The sequence below is a fragment of the Sorex araneus genome, chromosome 5, assembly GCF_027595985.1.
Source record: "Sorex araneus isolate mSorAra2 chromosome 5, mSorAra2.pri, whole genome shotgun sequence".
In the NCBI taxonomy this organism is placed as follows: Eukaryota; Metazoa; Chordata; class Mammalia; order Eulipotyphla; family Soricidae; genus Sorex; species Sorex araneus.
In genome coordinates, this window is record NC_073306.1 from 16,344,306 (window position 1) to 16,371,052 (window position 26,747).

General features: G+C 42.3%; 1 protein-coding gene across 1 annotated transcript; it reads left to right on the forward strand.

Annotated features, from left to right (window-relative positions):
* The first annotated feature begins 257 nt into the window (after positions 1-257).
* LOC101558420 (cytochrome P450 2J2-like) lies at positions 258-24,345 on the forward strand. The gene is made up of 9 exons (XM_004607102.2): positions 258-455; positions 4,812-4,974; positions 5,616-5,765; positions 6,108-6,268; positions 6,943-7,119; positions 9,187-9,328; positions 12,190-12,377; positions 22,815-22,953; positions 24,167-24,345. The coding sequence occupies exons 1-9, from the start codon at positions 258-260 to the stop codon at positions 24,343-24,345; spliced, it is 1,497 nt and encodes a 498-aa protein (XP_004607159.2).
* Positions 24,346-26,747: the final 2,402 nt, after the last annotated feature.

The window sequence follows — 26,747 nt, forward strand, 5'->3', positions numbered from 1 at the left end:
AGGGGAGTTGTGGCGGCCAGTGGACGCAACGAGACCGGAGCGAGGTTCTGGGACTGAGCAGCCAGCACACCCAGCACAGCTTAGGGACAGGACGCTCTAGGCAATGCACCTGGAACCCACACAGACCAGAGGGCACACCCACAGCGGGCGGAAAGGGGCGGGACAGGGAGGGACAGCAGGGTGTCTGTGACAGCTGTGAATGCTCAGACCTCAGACAGAGAGCAGAGCCACTGGACTTCGCAAGCAAGCTCCTGGCCATGGTTTCCCTGGAGACCGCGCTCTGGACAGTGCTCCACGCGCGCACCCTCCTGCTGGGCGCTGTGGCCTTCCTGTTCTTTGCTTATTTCTTCAGAAAGCGGCGCCCAAAGAACTGCCCACCGGGGCCCTGGAGCCTGGCCCTCCTGGGAAACTTCTTTCAGGTGGACTTTCGGCAGTTGCACGTGCAGATTCAGCAGGTAGGAGCCGCTAGAGGGGAAAGGGGACACGTCTTGTCCTGACCTTCATCTGCAGGGTCTCAGGGCTGTAGGATGAAGCAAGTGCTAAGGCTGGAGACCAGGTGACCATTGGGAGCCCCATCCTGGCCTGCAGGGTCTCTGGAGTTGTGGAATAGCCCTAAACGGTTACTGACCCCTTGGAAGAGCTCTAAAAGCGTGCTAGACTTGTTTCACTCTACTTGCTTTCTGGATATGTTCTTTGGCTTTTGCTTTTATTAGATTGATTAAACTTCGGGGATTTTTGTTGTTTTTGTTCTGTTTTGATTATAGTTTGGGAGCCACACCTTGCAGTACTCAGGGCTTACCTCTGGTTTTCTTGATCAAGGCTTACTCCTGACAGTGCTCAGGAAACCAACTATATGAGGTACCAGGAACTGAACCAGATGGCATGTGTAGGGCCAGTGCCCCACCCAGTCCACTATAGCTTCCGTCCAGTTGCACTATTTTGGCATTGGCGTATTGTTGTTGATTTACTTTATTCATGGAAATTGGATCTATAGGTTGTTTTTTTTACCAAATTTGGGAAGTTTTGGGGGCATTACTGTTTGAAATATTTTTCTCTATAATCCCTTTCTTTAATCTCCTTCCCTGCACCCTGATGTTAGAAATACCGTGCCTTTGGTTTCTCACACGTGGTTCCTAAGGCTCCAAATCCATGTTTTACTTTTTTTTCCAACATATTTTACTCTTGCTTAGATTAGAAACTTTCCATTGATCTGTTTTTATATTCATTTTTACAACACTTCTATTAAGCTCTTGTTGAGTTCTCATTTAAGTTGTATTTTTAACCTTAACACCAATCCTCTTCTTCCTTTCTCTGACCTCCTCTTTAACCTCTTCTCTCTCTCTCTCTCTCTCTCTCTCTCTCTCTCTCTCTCTCTCTCTCTCTCTCTCCCTTGCCCCCCAAACTGACCCTTATTTTTTTTACAGAGGTATAAATCCAATCCCTTGGGTACTTATATACATCTATTTAGAAAGATTTCCCTTCTTATGAGAGTGTTGTGATTGTTCATCAAGACATATTTCAATCACTATTTTAGCATCTTTATAGTTTCAACATCTCAGTATTGGTGTCAACTCACTGAAATTGGAATTTTCCTTATTCTTGGTGTGGCAAGTAAGTTTGATGATAGAGTGAACCTTTTTTATGTTATATATCAGGTTAATCTTTCATTCCAGCAGACAATCAGCCAGCAAGTTCAGGCAGACAATCAACCAACAAGTTCAGAATGCTCAAAAGTCAGTGTAAGCAGTAAAGTCTCCATTCTGTCCTCCTCTCCCTCTTCTAGCTCAGGTTGGAGAGATGGAGAATGGGGCCAAATGGCAGGGACAGCTCTGGATATTGTAGCCACTTTCTTACAGCCACACCCCTAACAATATTTGTTTTATGGTTTTAAAGAGTGTACTCTTATTTCCTCTGTGCCTGTCTTTCTTGGGGTGCCAGTCCCAGTTCTCAGGGTTTTCACTTGGATTTGTTTCAGGGATCACTCCTGACAGCCATATGCAGTGCAAGGGATCAAATAGGGGCACCTGCCTATGAGGCATTCATCATAACCCCACTACTCTCTCTCTCTCTCTCTCTCTCTCTCTCTCTCTGTCCCTCTTCACTTTCTGACCCCATCATTATTTTTATTTTTATTTTTTTAAATAAAAATTTTATTTTATTAAATCACCATGTGGAAGATTACAATGCTTTCAGGCTTAGGTCTCAGTTATACAATGCTGAAACAACCATCCCTTCACCAGTGCCCATATACCACCACCAAAAAAAAAAAAAGACCCCCACACACACCTCCCATCCCGCCCCCCCACCCCCCGCCTTGTAACTGATAAGTTACATTTTACTTTCTGTTTACTTTGGTTAAATTCAATATTTCAACACAAACCTCACTATTGTTGTTAGGAGTACCCCACTAGATTCAGACCTACTGTGAAGACAAATGAGGTCGCGCGGCCCCCGGGATCACATCTCGGCGGTGGGAGGGGCCGGTGCTTCCCACCTTCCCAAGAGCACCCTCGTGTCCTTTTGCTGCAGTTTTTGTCGTAAATCCCATCTGTGGTCGTCTTAATATGGCGGACACCGCGTCCTTCATCCCTGGAGAGAAAGAGGAGAGAGAGAGAGAGAGAGAGAGAGAGAGAGAGAGAGAGAGAGAGAGAGAGAGAGAGAGAGAGAGAGAGAGAGAGAGAAATACCTTTCCCCTCCTGGGCGGGCACGGGGCCGAGGCTTAGTTCTGAGCCTGGAGACATTCTTCAAGGAGTTCCCATGCCGAAAGAGGTTTTGCTGGGTCTGGATTCACACTCGTGCAGCTGCAGAGAGGCCGCACATGTGTGTGGCCCCCCGGGATCACATCTCGGCGGTCCCCATCATTATTTTTAGAGTGTCACTGTATCACTGTCTCACAGTCATCCTGTTGCTCATCGATTTGCTCGAGAGGGCACCAGTAAAGTCTCCATTGTGAGACTTGTTGTTACTGGTTTTGGCATATCGAATACTCCACAGGTAGCTTGCCAGGCTCTGCCATTTGGCTCCATACACTCGGTAGCTTGCTGGGCTCTCCGAGAGGGGCGGAGGAATCCAACTCGGGTCGGCCGCCTGCAAGAACACCCTACCTGCTGCACTATCACTCCAGCCCATTTTTAGAGTACAAATCCAAATTATTTCCCATCCCCCTCCAGAGAGTCTGCAGAATTCAGGAGTGGTAGGTGGCTGCCGCAGAGCTCTAGTGAGACCAGTTTCCACCCAGAGAAGCAGCTGCAGCCCCCGGGAAGGTGAGGGAGGCTCACAGCTTTCTTCAGGTGTTCACATCCAGACAGGATAAATAGTTACCAGCTCTGTCCTATTACATCATCTTTTCTGCTTGTTGCTTAAGGGATGGACTACATTTCCCAAACTTTCTTTTGTCTACGCCCATTTATACCAAGATTAGGAAGAGGAATACAATGGTGTGATTTGACTCGATCTTGTCTGGCATAGGAAATCTGATTTGTTCTCTTGTTTTACCACTAACATAGAAATGACTAGAAAGAAATAGGCTAGTGATAAAACCAAACTGTAATCACACAGCTGGCTTAAAAATTTTCATCAGAGATGTTCGATTTTACTTTAGATAAAATCTCTCCCTATTCAAATTGTCTCTCCCTATTCAAATTAAGAGAAACTTTGTCCAGGAATTAGGGCCCCTGTTTTCCTTTTAGCTTTCTAGCATTGAATAACATATAATCACATATACATAATAAAATATTTTAAATAATTGAATAAAACACATATAATAGTAAAAATAAGAATAATAATAACTTCACAATATGTAATAATAAATAAAAGTATTATCAATTGTCTGAAGGCTCAATTAGATAATAGACATCTTTGTTATTGTCATTTTGGGGGTGATAGGGGTCACACTCATGGTGCTCAGGGTTTGCTCTGGCTGTGTGCTCAGGGATCATTACCGGAGGTGCTCAGGGGATCATATGGAGTTCCAGGGATCAAAGTCAGGTCAGCCCAATGTAAGACAAGTGCTTTACCTGCTGTAGTACAGCTTTGTCCCCTATATTAAGATGTTTTTAAAATGCAGTTTCATTAGTGAGTATTATTCTCTTTGCATCTTTTCTCCTAACACACTTTCTCATGTCCAACCCACACCCATGTCCACACTCAGCAATGTCTCTCATTCTTCATAGGACTCTTGTAGAGGTATGGTTCTCGCCCTCCTGTGGTGGCCTGGGGAATCGAAGACTAAAAGGGAATGAAGCATCTTGTAAGACCCCACTACTGACCAACAGAGCCAAGAGTCAAACATACTTCAGACCTAGATTTTTCATTGCTGTTTCCCAAAATATAATTGATTTCTTATCATCTAACACTTGTGGAACCAGAGGAGCATTTCTTGCAATTCAACAGATTGTTTACTGAGAAGTTCCTTCTTGCTACACCATACTTATATGAAACATAACTCAGCTTCCCAGTTGAGGACCTTTACTGATTTTTTTTCACTCACCTTCTCTAGGATTGGAGGTTGGAGGCTCCTTTTACTTATGAGGGCTATAGCTTCCTATCTCCTTCTAGGGAAACAGGGCTTACTCAATTCTCTGACTACATAAAGGGATGTGTTATAAAGAATATTCATGCTCTGTGGCAGAATAAATCTGAGTCAAGATGCAAAGGGGAGAAAAGAGAAGATGGAGAAGCTTTGTACTCAGATAATGGTGTAACTACGCACCAGCACACACAAGACTCTCTTCTCCACAAGCTCCTTCCATTCAGCTACACACATGTATGCATGTGCATATGCAACTCTGACTACTGAACTGCTTTTTCAGCTGGTGAAGAAATATGGGAATGTTATTGGCATGGAGTTTGGTGATTTGCACCCAGTAATTATAACTGGATTGCCCTTGATCAAAGAAGCCCTTGTTGAACAGGGACAGCACTTCATGAATCGCCCTGCAATCCCTATCCGAGATCGAGTCTTTAAGAAAAAGGGTAAGTGTCTGGACCAAAGTAAGAAGTGCTTGCTTTATATTCTGATGCTCTGTCTAATAGAGACTCTGTGAATATAATTTTCTCAAACTCTCAGAAATGAAGCTCATCATAAACACCTGTCAAGAAAGAGTATCAAAAGCCTCCTTTCAGAAGATTTAGTAGGGTTAGCCTTATTGTGAGAGATAGATAGTGCAGAAACTATGTATCCTTATATGGGCTCATTCAGGTTGTTTTCATAAGCAAATAACTACCTCTCTTCAGAGGATGGTACCATGTAATTGGGTTTTCAAGTTTTGTACCTCAGAAAATGGACATTGATCTGTTTTCTTCTGTCCTTTCACAAAAGTTTGCTGCCATTCCTTGCAAATGCTACTATCAAATACATTCGTAATTTCCCCCCATCCTTGATCATTAAGACTGTGACCCACAGGGTATCTTGAACCATCTAGTCTATATTAAAACAGTTTTTCATGAACCCTTGAAGTAAATAAATAGTCAATAAAATTCTAAATGAAAAGTGAAACTCTTTTTCTGTACCAGAACATAGAGTTTTTAGGTGCTTCCCAACTTTTCTTTGAAATATTTTAGCCATCAAATAACATGTTCACTTTTTATCTGTCATTTCATTTTTCTTTTTCAAGGACTGGTCATGTCCAATGGCCAGACATGGAAGGAGCAAAGAAGATTTACCCTGACAACACTAAGGAACTTTGGTTTAGGAAAGAAGAGTTTAGAGGAACGTATTCAAGAGGAGGCCTACTACCTTATCCAACTGATAAAAGAGGAGAATGGTGAGTGCTTCATAGAGCAGGTCCAAGAGGTGGCACTCACTGAGCTACTAAGTAGGTGCTTATAAACTGATTAAGTGCTTCCCATGTGCCCAGTGTGTGGGCTTATATCTTGTCTGATAGCTGATAGTACTCTCAAATTAAGCACAAGTAGAAAAACATTATCCATATTATTCACTTAAACTCTGTTTTACTTCTTAGACATTGACTGAGTGGCTGTTGTAGATCATACTCTGTGGGATACATTATCCAGAGTCTCACGCATGATTCTTTACTCTGAATGTTCTAAGACACGCGGACTATTTTTTTAGATATTAAACAATCCACAACTTCTTTAACCTCTAGGAAAGCCATTTGACCCTCATTTCAAGATCAACACTGCAGTTTCCAATATCATTTGTTCTATCACCTTTGGAGAACGCTTTGAGTACCAGGATGAAAAGTTCCAGGAACTTCTAAGGATGGTGGATGAAATTGCATGGCTGGAAGCTTCTACATGGTGTCAGGTAAAGATGTACTCATTTTATGTCTTGATTAAGTAGGATATCGCAGATTACAAACATGTATAAAGTGTACTTTTTAATGAGCTAAACATTGAAACATGCTTCTGGTGCTTGGACACACCCAGTAATAGTGGGATCTAATGTAAGTTTGTTACTCAGTTTGAGCATGCAGTAGACATCATCAAACCCAGACATCCTGAAGGAAAAGCAGTACCCTCACCCAGTGAGCTATCTCCCAGGCAGATAGATATCTCCCAGCTATCTATCTCAAGAGCAATTATTATAAATTTACATCAATGCAAATTTATTTGAAATTCACATAGATTTTTCAATTGAAGAAACTCTACATGCAATAAGAAAATGAGTTTACTAGTGTATTTTACTAAGTTTCAAAAAAGACTTAAACATATTTATATATATATGTATATATATCCCTCAAGCTCTTGCAAAAAGATAACAATATTTGCAAACAATGTATTTGAAGCAAACATTACCATAGGTAGAATGCTGAAGTGTTCTTCAAGTAGCATGCAAAGAGTGGGAGAGAGATAAGAAGAGCCAATCATTACTCTAATTTAAACATAAGTACGGAAAAGAAAACAGATATTTCTATTGTTTTAAACTGTGGAAATATTATACGACATTGCGTTATTTATTGTTTTCTTTTTCTCAAATAGTTCTGTAATTTGTTTCCAACATTAATGAATTTATTACCTGGACCCCATAGAAAGCACTTTAATGACTGGGAAAACTTGAAATTGTTTGTTGTGGAAATGATTAAAAACCACAAGAAAGATTGGAATCCTGAGGAAGCAAGAGACTTTATTGATGCTTATCTCAAGGAAATAGAAAAGGTGAGGAAATGATGTTGTTCATAAAGAACAAGTGGGGTAAACTAGGTTTCTGTTTATGTGGCAACAAATTACCACAGACTCAGTGGCTTAAGGCACTGATTTGTTTTCTTACAACTCTGGGCTGGAGCGATAGCACAGCGGGTAGGGCATAGCCTTGCTCGCTGCCGACCAGGATTCGATTCCTCCATCCTAGCAAGGAGAACCTAGCAAGCTACCAAGAGTGTCCCAACCGCAAGGTAGAGCCTGGCAAGCTACCTTTGGCGTATCTGATATGCCAAAAATAGTAACAACAAGTCTCACAATGGGGATGTTACTGTGCCCGCTCAAGCAAATTGATGAACAATGCTACAGTGCTACAACTCTGGATAAATGTCTGAAATCAATTTCACTAGGCTAAAGTTAAGGTATTGTAGGACTGGGACTTTACTTATGGAGTGAAATTATTGACTCATTTATTATCTTCTACATCTACTCTCATCTAAAGAAGCTGTACGCACTAGGGAAAATAGCGAGTTTTTTTTGCTTTTTGGGTCACACCTGGCAATGCACAGGGGTTACTCCTGGCTTTGTACTCAGGAATTACTCCTGGCGGTGCTCAGGGGACCATATGGGATGCTGGGAATCGAACCCGGGTTGGCCACGTGCAAGGCAAACGCCCTACCCGCTGTACTATTGCTCCAGCCCCCACCACTGCTTTATTATTATTCATACTACCTATGTCCATCTTTAGCCCCCAGTGAAAAACAAAATTACTGGTCAAATACCACAGTTTAACTTCAAAATATTTCATATTTCTTCTTTATAGAAACTTAAGGGGAAAGCCTAGTTTGATATCCATCCTGAAACTGAAGAAATTAAAGAATCCCTCTGGTTATATATATATATGTATATATATACAATATATATATAGTATATATATACACAATATATACAATGTTGTATGTATATATGTATATATACATATATATATACAACATTGTCCTGAAACTATAAAATTAACTGTTCTCTGAAAGTTTCCTAAATGCTTGAATTTTTTCCCATATTCCCTCTTATTTTACTTTCCTAATACCACATTAATAGAAGCATTAATTTCATATCAGAGGAGTGAGATTACACTCACTATCTTGTGTGGAAGTATGGGATCACATAAAAGAAGTATGGTAAATTGAAGATTCCAGTAGAAAGCTAAAAAGCTGATGGGGTTGGCTTACAGAATCAAAGAATCTTATTTAGAAAAAAAATCTTCAAATGAAAATACAAAAATAGTAAGCCATAAGAGAACTTTATTTCATTCATCATGGAATGAGATGTGAATATATTATTTCATTGAATTTATTTTACAAAATTGCATCTCGTTGTGATTTATAAATGCCATCCTTGAGGGGTGTTTATATGTATGCTTATGTTTTATAAAACAGGACAGTGAAGAACAAAGAGTTTATGTGACTATTATTGGAAGTCAAGTCTATCACCTGCAATAACAACTTCTCTTATACTTGTTTCTATGACTAAAGGAACAGCGTAAAAATAGTTGTTGGGAAGGACCAAAGAAAGTGTGGGGGTTAGGATGCTTGCATTGCTTGTGAACATCCACTTTTCAAACCCTATTACCAGGGACTGGAGCAAAATAGTACAGCAGGTAGGGCATTTGCCTTGCATGCAGTTGACCCTAATTAAACCCTGAGAATCACATACGGTCCCTGGAGCACTGCCAGAAATAATTCCTGAGCACAGAATTGCTCGATTTTACCCCTAAACAGCAATCAAAGAATAAAAAACTCTATCACCAATTGTACACTCCCAAGCATTTCCATGAGTACAGAGCCATGAGAAGTTGTCTTGATTTCCATCCACCCAAGCTAACAAGTTTCCTGCTCCTGTAATGGGATGATACTGAAGAGAGCCTTATTAAGCTTCTTCTTTCCCCATTGGTTTTTCTAGAAAGACCAAGGGGGAAGGTATTTCTCCAGAGGCTGTTTCTTTCCATGTTCACTCCCAGGCTGAAACCCCAGGAGTTGTGATAACCTAGATCCCTATAAATACACCATAAATCATTGTGCTTTCTAGCATAAAGGTGAAACCTCTTCCAGTTTCAACAAAGAAAATCTCATCTTCACCACTCTGGACCTCTTAACTGCTGGCTCTGAGACAACTTCAACTACACTGCGCTGGGCTCTGCTCTACATGGCCCTCTACCCAGACATCCAAGGTGAGCAGGAATGAAAGGGCACCTGGGCCAGGACAGCAACATGCCTCCTGGGACAGAAGAGAGCCTGGAGGAAAGGAAAGATAGCTCATTAGGTCAGGAGACCATTCATGCAGACTTGAGAACAACCACATTCCTCAAGTTTTAGGTCAGGATTTATTTCCCACATGAGACAGTTAAATCCCAGAATGTCTTTCCTCAGAAAATTCCAAGTTCAGTAGGAGAGTTAGAGTTGTCACTGCGGAGCTAGATTAACAGTGCATAGGGTGTTCTTTGCTCACAGCTGATCTAGGTTTGATCCCCAGTATCCCATATGGTCTCCTACCAGCAGGAGTAGTTCCCGAGTAACATCTGAGCACAGTTGGGTGTGCCCCTCCCCACCCCCCCAAAACAAAACCAAACAGAAAGGAAAGAAGGAAAAAAGGAAGGAAAGAAAGAAAGAAAGAAAGAAAGAAAGAAAGAAAGAAAGAAAGAAAGAAAGAAAGAAAGAAAGAAAGAAAGAAAGAAAGAAAGAAAGAAAGAAAGAAAGAAAGAAAGAAAGAAAGAGAGAAAGAGAGAGAAAGAGAGATGGAATCTGTTAGTAGATTTAGTTGAGGTCAGTTAACTTGGGTTTACTCTGTTATTAATAAGAGTAGTTTATTGATTGAATATAAGATCAATTTAGTGAATCAATGCCAAATTTATTTCCCTAAATTTAAGTTAGAATTGATTTGAGTATTTAACTTGCACTAAGGATGAGCTTCTACATGAGATGTACTTAGCTGAGGGGGAAAAGGAGGGATTGAAATGGGGAGAAGCCAAGAGAATATCATGCAGGGATGTTGGTACTTTTTGTTTGTTTGTATTTGGAAGCCACATCTGGTGGTGTTCAGGGTCTGCTCCTGGTGCTATTCAGAGAATCATGCCATTCCAGGTTTCAAATCCCGGCCTCCTGCAAGCAAAGCATATAATCCAGCCTTTGACCATCTTCTAAGTCTGGGTACTTATGTGGTGGTTGTGGTTCAGGAACCTATAATTAGAAAAGTTGTGAAACTACAGAGGGTGAATTTGAAGATGTGTGAAAATGTATGTGTCATTACTGAAGTAAGGTCATGTAAACTAATATTTCATTTTTTAAATTTGCTCAGGAAATTGTGATATAAAGTGTGTTTTTTAAACTGAATAATTTAATTTCACTTTAAAATTCACAAAATGGGGGCTGGAGAGATAGCACAGCGGGTAGGGCGTTTGCCTTGCACGTGGCCGACCCAGGTTCAAATCCCAGCATCCCATATGGTCCCCTGAGCATGGCCAGGGGTAATTCCTGAGTGCAGAGCCAGGAGTAACCCCTGTGCATCGCCAGGTGTGACCCAAAAATAAAATAAAATAAAATAAAATTCACAAAACGACTATAAAAGTGACTTCTATCATAGAATACCAGAATAAAAATAGCTTTAAAATCCAAATTTCACAAAAATGCTATTCATAATATCTGAGGTGGAGGCTGTCCAAGTGCTATTGATGACTTAATGATAAACGGAGTATGGTATATTCATACTATGGAATGTTAGTTAGCTTAAAAAGGAAGGAAATTTCTGACACATGCCACAACATGAATGGCACTTTAGGCCATTAAACTATATTAGATAACTCAGTTACAATGTTTCAATTACTGTGTAATTGGGCTGGAGTGATAGCACAGAAAGTAGGGCTTTTGCCTTGCATGTGGCCAACCTGGGTTCGATTCCTCCGTCCCTCTCAAAGATCCCGGCAAGCTACCAAGAGTATCCTGCCTGCATGGCAGAGTCTGGCAAGCTACCCGTGGCATATTTGATATGCCAAAAAACAGTAACAACAAGTCCCACAGTGGAGACATTACTGGTGCCCACTCAAGCAAATCGAAGAAAGGGACGATAGTGCGAGAGTGCTACAGTGTAATCCACTTGGATGTCTTGCATGGCAGTCAAATTCATAGGAAACAGAAAAAATATGGTAACCAAAGTTTAGAACAGCATCATGGGGAGTGGGATTCATTTGTGCACATTTAATAAAGTTCTGGAGATTAGAGGCATAATGATGAGTATATATTTAATGCCATTAAACTATAAATTAAAAATGGTTACAATTATATATTTTGTGCTATTTATATTTTGCCACTACTAATACATTTAAATGGACAGGGGGTTGTTTGTTTATATTTTAATAGGAATTTATTTCACTCTTAAGGGAAAAATCACCTAGCCAGTCTCTACAGTGCCTTTTTCCTTCCAACTTTTACTTGTCTTTAGAATGATTTGAGTCAGCACTTTCAAATGGCTCAACGTTAGGGATGCCTTTTCAACAGAAGGTATGGAGAAAGGGATGAAAACACATCTCCTTCTTAATGAGTGTGTTCTAAGAAAAAATGTCCCTTCTAAGTATATTCTAAAAAGCCATGACTTAGTTCCAAGTCACTTGGAAATCTGGGAAATGTAGCTGGAAAAGCATGTGTCCAGTGAAATAAAATCTTGTTAGCATAGAAAAAAGAAGACTCGAAGTCACAAACAGCACTTTTATTGTATGGTTGCTCATATAAATCAGCATTTAAGAATACAAAATCATTCGTGCAATAAAGGTATATTCATCTGCACTCACGAGAAGAAATAGGTTTCCAGAGTTAGTATAATTTGAAGCAAGAATGTTGTAGAACAAAGTTTGTCAGGAGCATTTCCTTACACCTGGGTCCACTTTCTACTCTTAGATTCCTACTGCAAAATTTAGAGTTTATGTGGAAGACTGAAATTTTAGCCATTTTGATTGATTCTAGTGATCCTGGCTCCTAATATGAGTAGAATCAAGAGAACTTATGGAGTGGCAAAATAATAGAAATGTCTCTTCCTTTGCAGAAAAAGTACATGTTGAGATCGACAGAGTGATTGGCCAGACGCAGCAGCCAAGCATGGCCCTTCGAGAGTCCATGCCCTACACCCATGCAGTGGTCCATGAGGTGCTAAGAATGGGAAACATCATCCCTTTGAATGTGCCCAGGGAGGTGACAGCAGACACCACCCTGAATGGGTACCACATTCCCAAGGTAACTAGAGGTTTCAAGTCTCACTTGTCAAGCTTACCTTTCAAAAGCTAAGAATCTGAATGATATTCTTATTCTAAGATGTTCACATTTTAAAAACGATATATATTTTATATATCATTTACAAGATCTGATATCAAAGGGGTTTTTACATATGTGATCTTAGAACATGAGTCAATTTTCTGTTAATGACTATTATGAAAGGGAAGGAGATTCCTAGGAGAAATTGAAGACTGGCTTTGGTTAAAGACTGGCTTTCTGGCTTTGGAATTCTTCAGAATTTTCTATATGAAATATGTAGGCAAGTCTCTGTGGGATGCAGAAGGCAGAGTTTTCTGTCCAGTTTTGCCTTGAGTTCCTTCTCTGTGAATTGGAAGAACATGTCAAATTTATTGGGCAAAATTCTTCTGCGCAATTCTCTATTAAAACAAGAAGGGAGGTTTTGAAGCACAGTAGCCAGGGCACTTTCCCTGCATGAAACTGATGAGGGTTTGATCCCTGACAGCACCTTTGATCCCTTGAGTCCTACCATGAGTGCTTCCTCAATGCAGAGTAAGCCCAAAATAAGCCCAAAACACTACTGGATGTGAACCAAAACAAATTTATATATAAATTGTATATAAATATACAAATATAAAAGGATAATTGAGCCCTTCTCTACCAATTTAATATTAATGTAGAAGTTGTTAGATTAATAGGTGATATCAGTTGAAAGGGCTGGAGCAATAGCACAGGGGTAAGGCATTGCCTTGCATGCGTCCGATTTAGGTTCAATTCCTCCTTCCCTCTCAGAGAGCCTGGCAAGCTGCCGAGAGTATCTCACTCGCACGACAGAGCCTGACAAGCTACCCGTGGTGTATTCAATATGACAAAAAGAATAACAAGAAGTCTCACAATGGAGATGTTAATGGTGCCTGCTCGAGCAAATCGATGAGCAACGGGATGATAATGATAGTTATAGTAGAATTTATCTGTTTTTGAATACACCACGGGTAGATTGCAAGGCTCTGCCATGGGGGTGAGATACTCTCGGTAGCTTGCTGGGCTCCAGTAGAATTGATAAGCAAAATATTCCAAAGTATTTTTTCTACCTATTCCAGAGAGTCCATAGGGTGCCTTGAAAGGATTAGCCCATAAAGAAAGCAATCCAACAGTGTGAAATACTAATTATTAGATTAGTAAAGAAAGGAACCAATAGTTACAAAGCAATTATTATGCACATTTGAGTATACAAGTTCTTTACAAATGTCTGAATCAGCCCACAGAATAATAATTATTCCAATTTTATAATTGAAAAGTCAAAGCTGAATGATATTAAATTTGTAGGATTCCTTCAGTATACAAGTGACAAGAGTTCTGACTCTGCTCTATGCTATATTCTGGGTACAGGAGTTGCGTTTTTTGACTTTAAAGCATCTTCCTGTACTCTATCTCACTTGGCCTGTGTTAACTTCCCTGCCCTCAATAAAGGAAATTCTGCTCCCCTCCACCTGTAATCTGGGCAGATGGCTGTCCTTTGCCCCCTAACCGCCTCTCTGCATACTGCATAATCATAGCATTTCTATAGTTCCTGTTTATCTGTGTCTGAGTTTCCTTACCTAGGAGTGATCTCTAGACACAGGACCAAGTGAACACAACCACTGGGCAAGCTACCAGTGATCACAATCTTGGATACTGTCTCTACAGTGTCAGGCCATCTGTTGAAACCATTATTGTATACACTTAAAAAAAAAGTTTTAAGAAACTTTAAAAAAACATATTTATATATAAATTGTATATAAATATACAATTTGTATATTAATATGAAAAATAAGAATGGCCTGGAGACATTCAGGAAGATAAAATATATACGCACCATCCCATCCTATACAAAGGAGCAAGGTGCAGGAGTCAGGGCCATCAAGGGAAAGTAGATAGTCCACAGAAGATGAGAGAGCAAAGACTGTGGAGGTCTATGTGGAGGTCTCGTTCTGTTCAGCAAGGAGAACCTTTTGTGGGGCTGAGAAGGGGATGCAGCCGAATGAACAGATGCAGAGCCCGGAGGAGGGAGAAAAGGTGTTTTATTCTATGGCAGTTACAGTATTTATACCTCCCTGCTGGGAGGAGGTGGTATGGTATGCATGCGGGACCCCTAATAGAAATGCAGGGTGTGGCATGGGCGTTAGCTAGTGAAAAACAAAGGGTGATAGGATAAGATCAGTAAGATCAGGAGTGGCAACCTTTGCTAGGTGTGGCATGGGCATTAGCTAGTGATAAACAAATGGTGTCAGGATAAGATCAGTAAGGTAAAATGGCTCCCTACATCTCCCCCTGTTTTGTTTTAAATTAAATGTTGTCAGGGGAGGCATTGTCCGGTATCCCTTGTGACATAAAGACTCCATTTTTGCAGGGAGAGGAAGGAAAGGATGATCGGGTCTATACAGGGGGCTCCTCATAGGACCCATCAATCCTTGGTTTTGGAGTAACCTCTAAACTGTACCGGAATACCTCACAGGGAGCTGGGCCCAGGTATCAGCCCTCCCTTGCAGTGCTTTGCCTGGCACCCTGATCCACAAGAATAAATCCTTGGGAGCCCGGCATCCTCAAGGTAAAGAACTGGGGGAAGATGAGATCCTACAAATCAAGCCAATGATCCTTAAACACTCAAACAATCTCATTTGTTACTCTAAGATATTAACCCGGCCCTGGACCCAAAGTAGTACTTGCTGTAGTGTGTCCAATCGTTGCTCAGCATCATGATTGACAGTAGCCTGCATTGTCTAAAGTGGTAACATTTTGCCATGTTTTGACGAAGTTGTGTGTCTGGATCGAGGTTTGAAGAGCTATTTCTGCAACAGCAGCAGTGGTGGTTACAACAGTGAGTCCCAGGATAGCTGCGATCAGGGGCCCAAGGAATCTTTGGGAGCGCCGGAGCAGTCGTGTCAGGTCTTCAGTCAGGAGCACTTCATCAGGGGAGCGTTGCCATTCTCTGGTCAGGTTCACTGGTAACCATATGTGATCTGGCCCTTAATAAAATTATACTGTGGGGAGAATCTTGGATTGAGAGGGAAGAATTGAGACAGGTAAATAATGCACAATCACCAGAAAAGAAAAATCTTTTTGCGAGTGATCAGAGGTAGTATGAATTTGGGACTTGGTATGAATCCAAGTTTGAAGGTGAAGAGGGAGACAGGGAGGCACTGCAATGCGGACAGAATCAAGTGAGCATCTTAGAGAAAAAATTAAAAGGTGTTTCTTCTTTATTCGGCAGCTGAGGCATCTGTGAATCCCATGGAGGGGGTAAAAGAAAGGAATTGTTAGCCCAGATACGAGGTCCTGGCATGGTCCAATCTACAACCTGTAAAAGTGGAGGGTGAGGAATGTAAGTCCAATAGATATATTTAGCTTACTGGAATTCAAGAGAATTTCAACTATTAATAACTATTAATGTTTCTTCCAATATGAAATCTAGATAGAAAATTTCAACTTCTTTCTAGGCGCCACATTCTGATTAGAAATCTTTGTTTAGACCTGATCTAGCAAGCTTCAAAGATACCTAGATCTTTTTAATTGCTGGGCTCCATATCACTCTGACCTCCCTTGATTTTGTTTGCCCAGGTCTAAGAATTACTGACTTTAAACTAGCTCTCATACTCGAGTGTTCCACAGACAGAGAGACAGACAGACAATAAACATCACACATGTGCACAAAAATATACTTGATCCATCAATCTGATCCCTCAAGAATGGCAGGAAAAAACTAATAGACTGAGAAAGGAAAGAGCAGTCCCCAGGGCAAAGTGAGCCCTGTCGGCAGATTGGGAACATTGCTCCCCGTTTCTCTGCCTGAGCAGCCAGTTTCCTGCTTGTTAAAAAATGGGTCAAGAAAGAGCTTTTGTTGATATAAGCTGGCAAAACTTTCTCAAAGTTGTTGAAACCTAAGCAGAACTAAGAGAAAGATAATGAGACAATTACACACATACTTGGGGCACCCGCACAAATCTTACTCCTGCACACACTCGGACGGGTCCTTTCTTTCATGCGGGTGCGCACCCCACTCACCGAATTCACACTGAGACTCCCGAACCTGCCCTACGGGCGTCCATGTTATCTTCGGTCTTGAAGTAACGCCGGTTCCTGCTCCTGCCAGGCCAAGTCTGAACAACTAACTGTTCTGTGAGTGAGACCACTAGTTGGTCACTCCCAACTCGGCTGATGTGCTGTTGCGGGTGCGGTGGCGATGAGCAGAAGTAAGTTCCTGGGCAGTGGCAGAGGGGACACTGTCCTCAGAAGATTCATTTATTCTCTGGGCGGAAGTCGGTTCAGCCAGAGCAGGTGTGTTCACCTGCCTTATCAGTCATTCAGGGAGCCAGCGGGCTACACCATCAACAGCATCAAATATGCAGGCTGACCCTCGGCCCCATATAAGGACTGGATCAGGGCCCTTCCATAAACCACACAGAGGGTCTTTCCACCTTACTTTTGCGTAAGTGAGGCTGGTGGAAGTATGCCAAAAACGGTCCGCCGCGCTGCCGCTTTCTTTGTCCAGTATAAGAAAGTTCATGACAAACAAAGCATGAGATAGTAACGTCTTAGGGGAAAGCGCGGCTGGGTACAGTTCCTTTTCTGTCCAGAGCTTTTGAATATATGAGTTAAGCATGAGATGGGCTTGCTCCACTATCCCCTGCCCTTGAGGGTTATAGGGGATCCCTGTACGATGGGAAATCTGCAGCTTCTTACAAAAATGCTCAAACTTTTTTCCAGTGTATCCTGGACCATTGTCTGTTTTTATTAGCTGCGGTTTGCCCAGTGCAGAAAGGCAGTGCAAGACATGAGCAATGATATTTTTTGAGGCCTCTCCAGTCTGGCCTGAGGCGCAAATAAACACACTAAAGGTGTCAATAGTCACATGCACATATTTAAGCTCCTCGAATGAAGAAATATGAGTGATATCTATTTGCCAGATGGCGTTAGGGACTAGTCCTCAGGGATTGACCCCTAAGTGAGGGACGGGTAGAAGGGATACACAGGAAGGGCACTGGCGCACAATCTGCCGTGACTGCTCATGCATGATTTTAAACATAAGGCAGAGAGTTTGAGCATTCAGATGGTGAAGGGCATGTGCAGTCGTGGCCTCCTGCAGCGGATCTGTTTGTAGAGTTAGTGCTACGAAAGATCAGGTGGCCAAATCTGCCAAGTGATTACCTGTCGCCAGTGGCCCAGGGAGGTTAGTGTGGGCACGAGGATGGCCTATGAACAATGGAGCTTGCTGGGAGCGAATATACTGTTGGATTTGCAAAAACAATGACGTTGCAGGGGAGGAGGGTTTTATGTAACTAATGGTCTCCAGTAATGGTATGGAGACGGCCACATAGGTACTATCTGTATATAAATTGAAAGGGAGAAGAGAAAATTTTTTAAAAACTATTAGAACAGCTGTGAGTTCAACCAGCTGAGCAGAGGACTCCTTTGTGGAAAAAGAAACAGTTTCACCCTCACCGGCATATGCGGCCTGGCCTTTAGAGGATCCATCAGTGAAAATCACTTTAGCCCCAGGGATAGGGCTGGTCTTAGTGACAATGGGAAAAACCCATTGATGTAAAGCCATAAATTGTATCAACTTATTGGGAGGATAATGATTGTCTAATATTCCTGAAAAGCAAGCGCAGGCGATGGGCCAATCATCAGTATTTTGAAGAAGCCAATCTATCTGTTCCTTATTATAGGGTTGAATAACAGAAGCCTGCTCAAGACCAAAGTGTCTGCGAGAGAAACTCCTTCCTTCAATAATTAAGGATGCCACTAAGAGATAGTAGGGTACAAGAACTTTCTTTGGTGTGGCAGGAAGGTGAATCCAAGAAACAGGGTTTTCCTGCCAAATTAAGCCCATGGGGGAATGAGGAGTAGCAAAGATAAGGAGGTGAAAAGGGCGCTGATAATCTAGAGAGCAAACAAAGTGGCCTTCAATCGCCTTTTCTAAGAGAACTAGGGATCCTCTGGCTGCTGGTGTCAGACTCCCAGGGGAAGAAGGGTCAGCATCACCGACCAAAAGGTCATAAAGGGGCATAAGGTCTCCTTTGGTAAGTTTCAGATAGGGACTGAGCCACATAATATGCCCAAGCAGTTGTTGAAAATCATGTAGTGTCTTTAACGAAGTAAGCTTCAGCTGTGTTTTTTGCAAAAGTACACGGGACCTCTGAAGACGAAATCCAAGAAAGGTATAAGGGTCAGCGATCTGAATTTTTTTAGGGGTAATTTGAAAGCCAGACTGAGTAAACGCATGGATCACCTGATTGCAACAGAGCATAGTGGCCTGTGGGTCAGATCCAGCAAACAGTATATCATCTATATAATGTACCATATAGATGTCGGGCCATTGTGCCCTAATGGGAGCAAGAATTTGAGCCACAAATTTTTGACACAGTGTGGGGCTATTTGCCATTCCCTGGGGTAAAACCTTCCATTGAAAACGTTGCATGGGCTTTTTATAATTAATAGCTGGCAAACTAAAGGCAAAATGGGGGGCGATCATCAGGATGCAAGGGAATTGAGAAAAAGCAGTCTTTTAAGTCAAGTACTATCTTATACATTTCTGAAGGAATGGCTGCTGGGGACCGCAGTCCAGGTTGAAGCGCCCCAAAAATGACCATGGTTTTATTTACTGCTTGTAGATCCTGTAGCAGTCGCCAACTGCCGTTTTTCTTTTTTATAACAAAAATGGGTGTGTTCCAGGAGTAAGGGGTTGGTTCTATGTGTCCCGCTGCGAGTTGTTCCTGCACTAACAACTTGGCGGCCTGTAATTTTTCAGTGGGAAGCAGCCACTGGTCCACCCATACAGGCTCATTGGACTTCCATATGATCTTATCCGTATGGGGTGCAGGAGGAGCCGTGGCAGTTACTGAAAAAAAAAACTAAGCCTGTGAAGTCACTTTTCACTGGGTCGAGGGCCAGTGGCGCAGGCATACCTTGGAGGTATTTTCCTAGACCCTTTCTGGGAGAATAAGCATGTCTAGGCCCTTGGCATCAATTAGTAAAAGGTCCATTTGTGAAAGAATATCTCGGCCCCAGAGATTGAGTGGGAGCCCGGGCAGAACATAGGGGCGTACCATCCCGGATTTTCCCTCCTTGGTGCGCCAATCAAGCAGAAGTGAGCTTAACATAGGGTTTTGGGATTGACGTATATCCTGAAGGTGAGTCAGTGAGGGGGTGAGGGGCCACCCTTTTGGCCAGTCTTTTTCAGCAATGACCATTACATCCGAGCCAGTGTCAGTCAGACCAAAAAACTCCTTCCCGTTTATTTCTAAAATCATCAGGCCCTTGTGATCAAGAATGTGTTGGGCAAAAAATGCAAAAGTGTCTGACACTGGGGTGTTTTCTGTACTGTTGTTATAGGAATTAGTAATAGCTGTGCTAGCCGTGCGCCAGTGTCCAAGACTGAAAATGGGGAGAGTGATTCAACTACTACTCCAGTCTGCCCTTGAAAATCAGCATCTACAATCCCAGGGAGTACTTGCAACGCCCTGAGGGAGCATATTGCCTCGTCCAATAATTAGGCCAAAAGTTCCAGATGACAAAGGGCCACAGGCGTTGACATACACTATCTGAGGACCCTGTTCTTTAACTAATATTGTGCAGGAGGTGGCACAGAAGTCCAATCCGGCTGAGTATGGGATGGCTCTGCAAAGGGATTGGGCGCTGATGGGTTGAGCGGCCCATGATTTTGAGGTACCCCAGACACGGGAGAGGGAGCAGATTGGGGGCCCTGGGGCTGGCCCTGTATCCAGTTTCCCGGCCTGGCCTTCTGATGTGCAAACCAGTGGAAACCCTGTTTGAACACAGGGCAAGGACTTTTAGGTCTGGGCCACGATTTTTTATTGGGACAGTTTCTTAAAAAATGTCCAGGCTGCCAACAGCCAAAGCACAGCTTGTTCTGGCTGCTCGCTGGTTGAATAGCGAACTGTTTGAAGGCAGCCCCTATAACATGCCCTATTTTTTGGGTGGTGGGATCGACATCGAAGCATAGCCGGATGTATTCTGAGAGGGTCTTCCCACGCTTATAGGGGCAGAGCGCGGCCTGGCAGATGGGATTAGCATTCTCATAGGCCAAGTGGAGGATCAGCTTATTATCCATCTCTTCGTTTCCCATAAGTTTTTCAGTCGCCTCCGTGAGGCGCCCTATGAAATCACTATAGGGCTCATTAGCTCCCTGACGAACCTTGGCTAAGGATGTTACTACCGACCCTTTAAAGGGAAGTCCCTTCCAGGCCCTGAGGGCAGCCATTTGTATTTGGATAAGTAGCCTTAGGGGAAATTGAGCCTGTACCTCATTAGAATCGAATGGTGCATGGCCCTGAAATTTAGCAAAGATCCAGGATGAGGAAGAGCCTCCTTCCACGACGTTGCAGCATGCCATGTCTTGGCATCATTCTAAATAATCTGCTTTCCACAAGAGATAGTCTCCCCTACTCAGGACAGCCTTAGCGACTGAGAACCAGTCGTTCGGCGTGAGCCATCCCTCATTAAGGGAGTCCAAGAGGCCAAGCGTAAAAGGAGCAGTGGGGCCGCAAGAAGAGACAGCATCCTTTAAATCTTTCAGGTCTTCGAATTTTAATCTATGGTAGCTTTGGCGGGTTGGTGCCTGCAGAGCTACTTCCTGAGGGGAATTTTCCTCTTCGGAATGTGCCCCTTCCTCAGGCTGATGGGCCTCCTCAACTTCTCTGTCTGAGGGATCGTCATCAGGTGGAGCCATGGCAGAGGTGGTGTAATTGGGGGCCTGAGAATGGGACCTGGTAACTGGGAAGGCAGCCATAGGTTTTGATGCTAGAGTGTGGAGGGGCGGAGGAGAGACCGAGTTTGCACTAGGTTCTTGAGAGAGGGTAGAAGACTGCAGGGCACTCACTAGTTCCTGAACCAACTGCCTTAAGGCGGCATTGTCCCGGGCAAACTGGTGGACTGCCTCACTGGTGTCATATGGGGGATTAAAAAAGGCAGTGTCATAGGACAGATAATAGGGTGGCTGTGTTCCCAACAGAGGCGGAGGAGCTGAGGGCTGACACCTCGCCCCCTCATCTACCTGGGTAGCCCCGTCCTTCGGGGGCAAGGATTTAGGTTCGGGGGGAGAGAGATTGGGGATATCAGAAGTCACAGGATAAAGTCTCGGAGGTGCCTCCAAGAGGGAGGGCTAAGATAGGGGAGCAGGATGATCAGAGTCTATAGTAGTAGAATTTGAGGAGTCAGTCCCCTGCATGGAGGGTGCCTCATCCCCAAAGACTGAGGGAGCCTTGGAACTCTTATACTTTTTCTTCAAAAAAGTCTCAAGTTCAGAAACAAGTTGCTGAATCTCTGGCTGTCTTTTTTGCACCTTAAGAATCACATTTAAGATCCAAATAGAAAAAGCAGAATTGGCAAGAATAAGGATATAAATAAGGGAGAATTCCCAGGAGTAGACAGAGGTGGAGGATTCAGAGGGTAAGTAGGCCATTCCCGCACCAGGGTGTGTGCCAAGAGAGAAGCGACCCTCAGAAATACTCACTTTTTCTGTGAATTCATCGGCCGAGTTGGGCGCCAGGTGTGGAGGTCGATGTGGAGGTCTCATTCTGTTCAGCAGAGAGAACCCTTCATGGGGGTGAGAAGGGGATGCAGCCGAATGAACAGATGCAGAGCTCAGAGGAGGGAGAAAAGACGTTTTATTCTATGGCAGTTACAGTATTTATACCTCCCTGCTGGGAGGAGGTGGTATAGTATGCATTCCGGGACCCCCAATAGAAATGCAGGGTGTGGCATGGGCTTTAGCTAGTGATAAACAAATGGTGATAGGATAAGATCAGTAAGGTAAAATAGCTCCCTACAAAAGATTTAATTAAATACTTGTTTGCTTTTAAATATAAATTAATTCCACTTCAATGATTCAGTCCATCTTAACCAGTTTCCTCTGATATAAAAAAATCTCATTTTAAAGTTTTATTGATGTATCATTGGTTTAAAATATTATAAATTTTGAGTCGTATAGCTTCCATCTGAATATTTGGCTAATCCTCACCACACCAGTTCTGCCACTACACTTTGGAATTCATTTCCTCTACTGATTCTTCCCATTTAGTCTCCCCTCTAAGTTGCATATCCACTATATAATCCGTGTTCTATTTTAGTGTTTTTTTTGTTAGTTCATTTGCATTGGTTTTTCAATATGCCCGTGAGTAGAACCATCTAGTAATTGCATTTCACTTTCTGGCTTTTCTCATGCAGTGCATCACTTCAAATTCCATGTACTTTTCCCTAAGTGACAGAAGTTCTTCCCTCTTTATCACTAAGATTCCCTGAAGCATATAGGCCACAGTGTCTTTGCACAGTCCTCCTGATGTAGGGCTTTAGGTTATTTTCATGCTCTGCCTGTTGTGGACTGCTATGAACATATTGGCGGTTATATCATGTCCAACGTACCTGACTCTGTTCTTTCTCCAGGGGACCATGGTCTTAACCAACCTGACAGCTCTGCACAAAGACCCTGCGGAGTGGGCCACCCCAGACACATTCAATCCGGAACATTTTCTGGAGAACGGACAGTTTAAGAAGAGGGAAGACTTCCTGCCTTTCTCCATAGGTGAGTTGTAATTCATCATAGAAGGACCGTCCAGAGTTCACCTCAGCCCTTCCCTGGTTTCCTCCCTGGGACCCTTTGGTTTAGTCGGAGTGTGTCCAGAGATCTCAGCCCAGCCTGACTCCTCATGGCTTTAGGCTGCCTGACTTCCTAGGCCCTCATTTGCCTCTGATGTAGATTCCAGTTCCACTCAGTTCAGTTCTCCTAAACCCTGGGAATAGAACTTCAGACCTCATCTTTTGCACATGTTGAAAACTGGATACTTGCCATCTTTAGAGCATTTGGAAAATGTCTTATTCACATAGAACCAGATGAAGAGGGATCAAGAACAGGAGTCATTGCTTCTCGTTATGAGCGTTCAGGAATTATATAGGAGTTTTCTCTATATGTCTTCTCCACAAGAATTAATTTCGATCCTTTATAACTTTGGATTACTTTAGTGCTGGTGACAGAGAAACTTCTTTAAATTCCATCCTGTTTAATTTTTTCCAAAATGTACATTTCCAGGGAATCCCTACATGCCTGTAAAGTACATGAAGGAAAATAGGGAAAGGGAGAATTGAAGGAAGCCTGTGTACTATATTGGAATCAGAGAGGTCATGGAAGGGATTCATATATTTTAGATGATAAACGTATGAGACCTAAGTATAAGATACAGAGAAACATAAGTACATTGATAATGAATGACACAGAGAAATAAAAGATTGCTTAAAAAATAAATCTGTGATTATATTATATACAGATATCATGCTCCTAGGTATTAGAAAAATAATGAAGCACTTATCTGAAGAGATGCTTTTCTGCTTTCTCTCTTCTCAGCACGTTACAGTGATTCCTTTTGCAGTTTAGCCTGTACAGATGTGTAAGGAGACCTCACTACCTTGCTGTGCTCTGTTCAGGCAATTATAAAGATTAGAACGATATTTTGATGTTTGCTTGTCAACGTTTGAGTTGCTGATGCTTGGAATCTTTTCGGCTTGAATTCTGAAAAGTCAAAGCTCTTTCTGTGGTCTCACACTTAATCCTTTCCCCTGCCCATAGGCATCAGAGTTGAGACTCTGTACTTCCCCCTTCTAACTTTGGTCAACCCAGGTGGTTGTGGGAGTAGACGAGACCCTGACACAAAGCCTAGAGCAGCTCCTTCCTCTCCCAGGACTCACAGGAAGTGGTGGGAGACCTGACTGAACCTCACTTGCCCTTTGCCTTTGTCTTGCAGGAAAGCGGGCGTGCCCTGGAGAACAGTTGGCTAGGACTGAGTTGTTTGTTTTCTTCACTTCGCTCATGCAGAAGTTTACCTTCAGGCCCCCAGACAACGAGCAGCTGAGCCAGAAGTTCAGGATTGGCATCATCATTGCCCCTGTCAAACACCGAATCTGTGCTCTCCCCAGGGCCTAGAGGCCAAGGGACGGGAGGAAAAGGCCCTGGGAAAGGGTGACCGCTAAAGGCCTGTGTCTGCTCAGAAGCCAGGGCCACAATGAAAGTGGTCCCTGAAGGAAGATGGGCAAAGTGGACTCAGAGGATCCCCACACCTCCAATCCCAGGTCTTCTAGATCCCTGATTAGGGCAGCCATGAATGATTTATCTTTTTTCACAGGAGATGAAAGGAGACCGTGGTTCTCTAATAAAGAATTAAAGGAGGGCCCTCTTAGGGTGGGAGATGAGGCTGAGAGTAGACTATAGACAGAATATGATGGCCACTCAATACCTCTGTTTCAAACCACCACACCCAAAAGGAGAGAGAGCAAGAGCAAAAGGGAATGCCCTGCCACAGAAGTAGGGTGGGGTGGAAGGGATGAGGCGAGTATGGTGGGAGGGATGCTGGGACCATTGGTGCTGGAAAATGGGCTCTGTTGGAGGGATGAGTACTCGATCATTGTATGACTGAAACGCAACCATGAAAGTTTGTAAGTCTGTAACTGTACCTCACAGTAATTCACTAATAAATTATTTCTTAAAAAAAGAATGTTGTAATGTTGTATATGCTATAGGAAACAATTATCTGATATAATTATGCGGTTGCACTTCTTGTCTCATAGACCTAAGATCTATTTCATCCAGTTGAATTAGTCATCTCTGTATAGAAAATTTTCCTGATGTGTAGTGGGCCACATACAGTGATGCTAATGGGCTATTCCCTGTATAGTGCTGTGTAGCACTCCTAGTGGTGACAGGGGAGTCATGTGACTCTTGGAATTCACCTCCAACAATACATTTACTCTAGCTATTTGAACTATAGGACTGGTTATGTATACATATATTTATATTTTATATACACAAAAATAAAAATGCTATGATACAAATAGGAAATGAAGGGAAATGACTTCATGTTTTTGCTATCAGAGTAACTCTTCATTTTCAGATTTAAGCGAACCTAGAACTTAGTATTTTAATATGCTATTACTATATGTTTTCTATTTGGGGTTAACTAGGAAAAGCTTAAAAGTGATAAAAAACAAAACAATACCTTCATTTCACTACAATTATGTTGAAGAGTTAGAATATATTACAGACTTCTTAAATTGCATTCAGGTATCAGTAAATCTATTTCTCATTAGATTGTGAGCTACTACAAAGCATATTATTTCTGGTCAGAAAGTAGATAAGGAAATTCAAATATATATTTCTGATAAAAAAGAATATTTTAAAATTGCTTATTTTCCCTCCTACAATCCGTGGGGAGGGAATCAGGGGATATTGGTGGTGGGCAATGTTCACCGGTGAAGGAAACTTGTATGACTGAAACCCAACAAAGAACAACTTTGTGTATCTCACTGTGATTCAATTAAATGATTTTTCATAATTGAAAAAAAAGAATTGATGTAAAGATCAGAGCATGTCATAGATCCTATTGAGTTTGAGAAACCATAAAGCAATCTAAAAACTTACAACTGGAACCTATGGCTTCCTTCCTTGCACACATTTTCACTGTGGTCTCAGGAGATGACTCAGGTTTCTCAGGGAATAGAGGGTTGAGAGGAGTTGGGAGTCAGACCCTGCCAAGGATGTCCCAGTCAATATTGACCTTGAAGGTCCTCACACTGTAGCCCTGGGTGCTACCTTTCTTGTTCCTGCCTCAACACGGCCTTCAACAAAGTCAGCAGTTTTATTTACTCCTTAGAGTCCAGTTTCGATTTCTGTGTTTCACTAAGGGGACACAATGAGGACCACGTAGTTGGTGACCATAATTAATCCAACATGGGAAGCTAGTGGAAATCTTTTGTCTTTAAGAATAATCCATTCCCTTAAATATTCTGTTAACTCTATAAAGCTATTTCATAGTGATCTGACCATGTAATGGATATGATATTTTTTTACAAATTAAATTTAAGGTTTCAAAATTGAAATATCAGCACTGTAAACTCAACTGGACCTGCTAGAATAGTTCTATAGCAGAAAAATCAGAAACGTCAGAATCCTGATAAGTTTTGCTCTGTAATCAATAATGCAACAAAAATAGAAGAGCATCTAATTTTGAGAATGTATAGCTGTTTCACAGCAGACTCCAATACAAATTTGCATGCACTCACATGCACACATGCATACACACACATGCACACACACACACACACACACACACACACACACACACACACACTCCTGACAAAGGAAACAAGCCATAGAGATATTTTCACCTAAAGTTATCTTACCTAAGTAATTTAAATAACCATGGGAAAAACTGGGTCCTCAGGGTGTTTTCCTAGAAGTGGTATTGCTTGTTCATATGGAAGCTCAATTTCTAGTATTTTGAGAAATGTCCATATTGTTTTTCAAAGATTCTGGACCAGTTGGCATTCCCA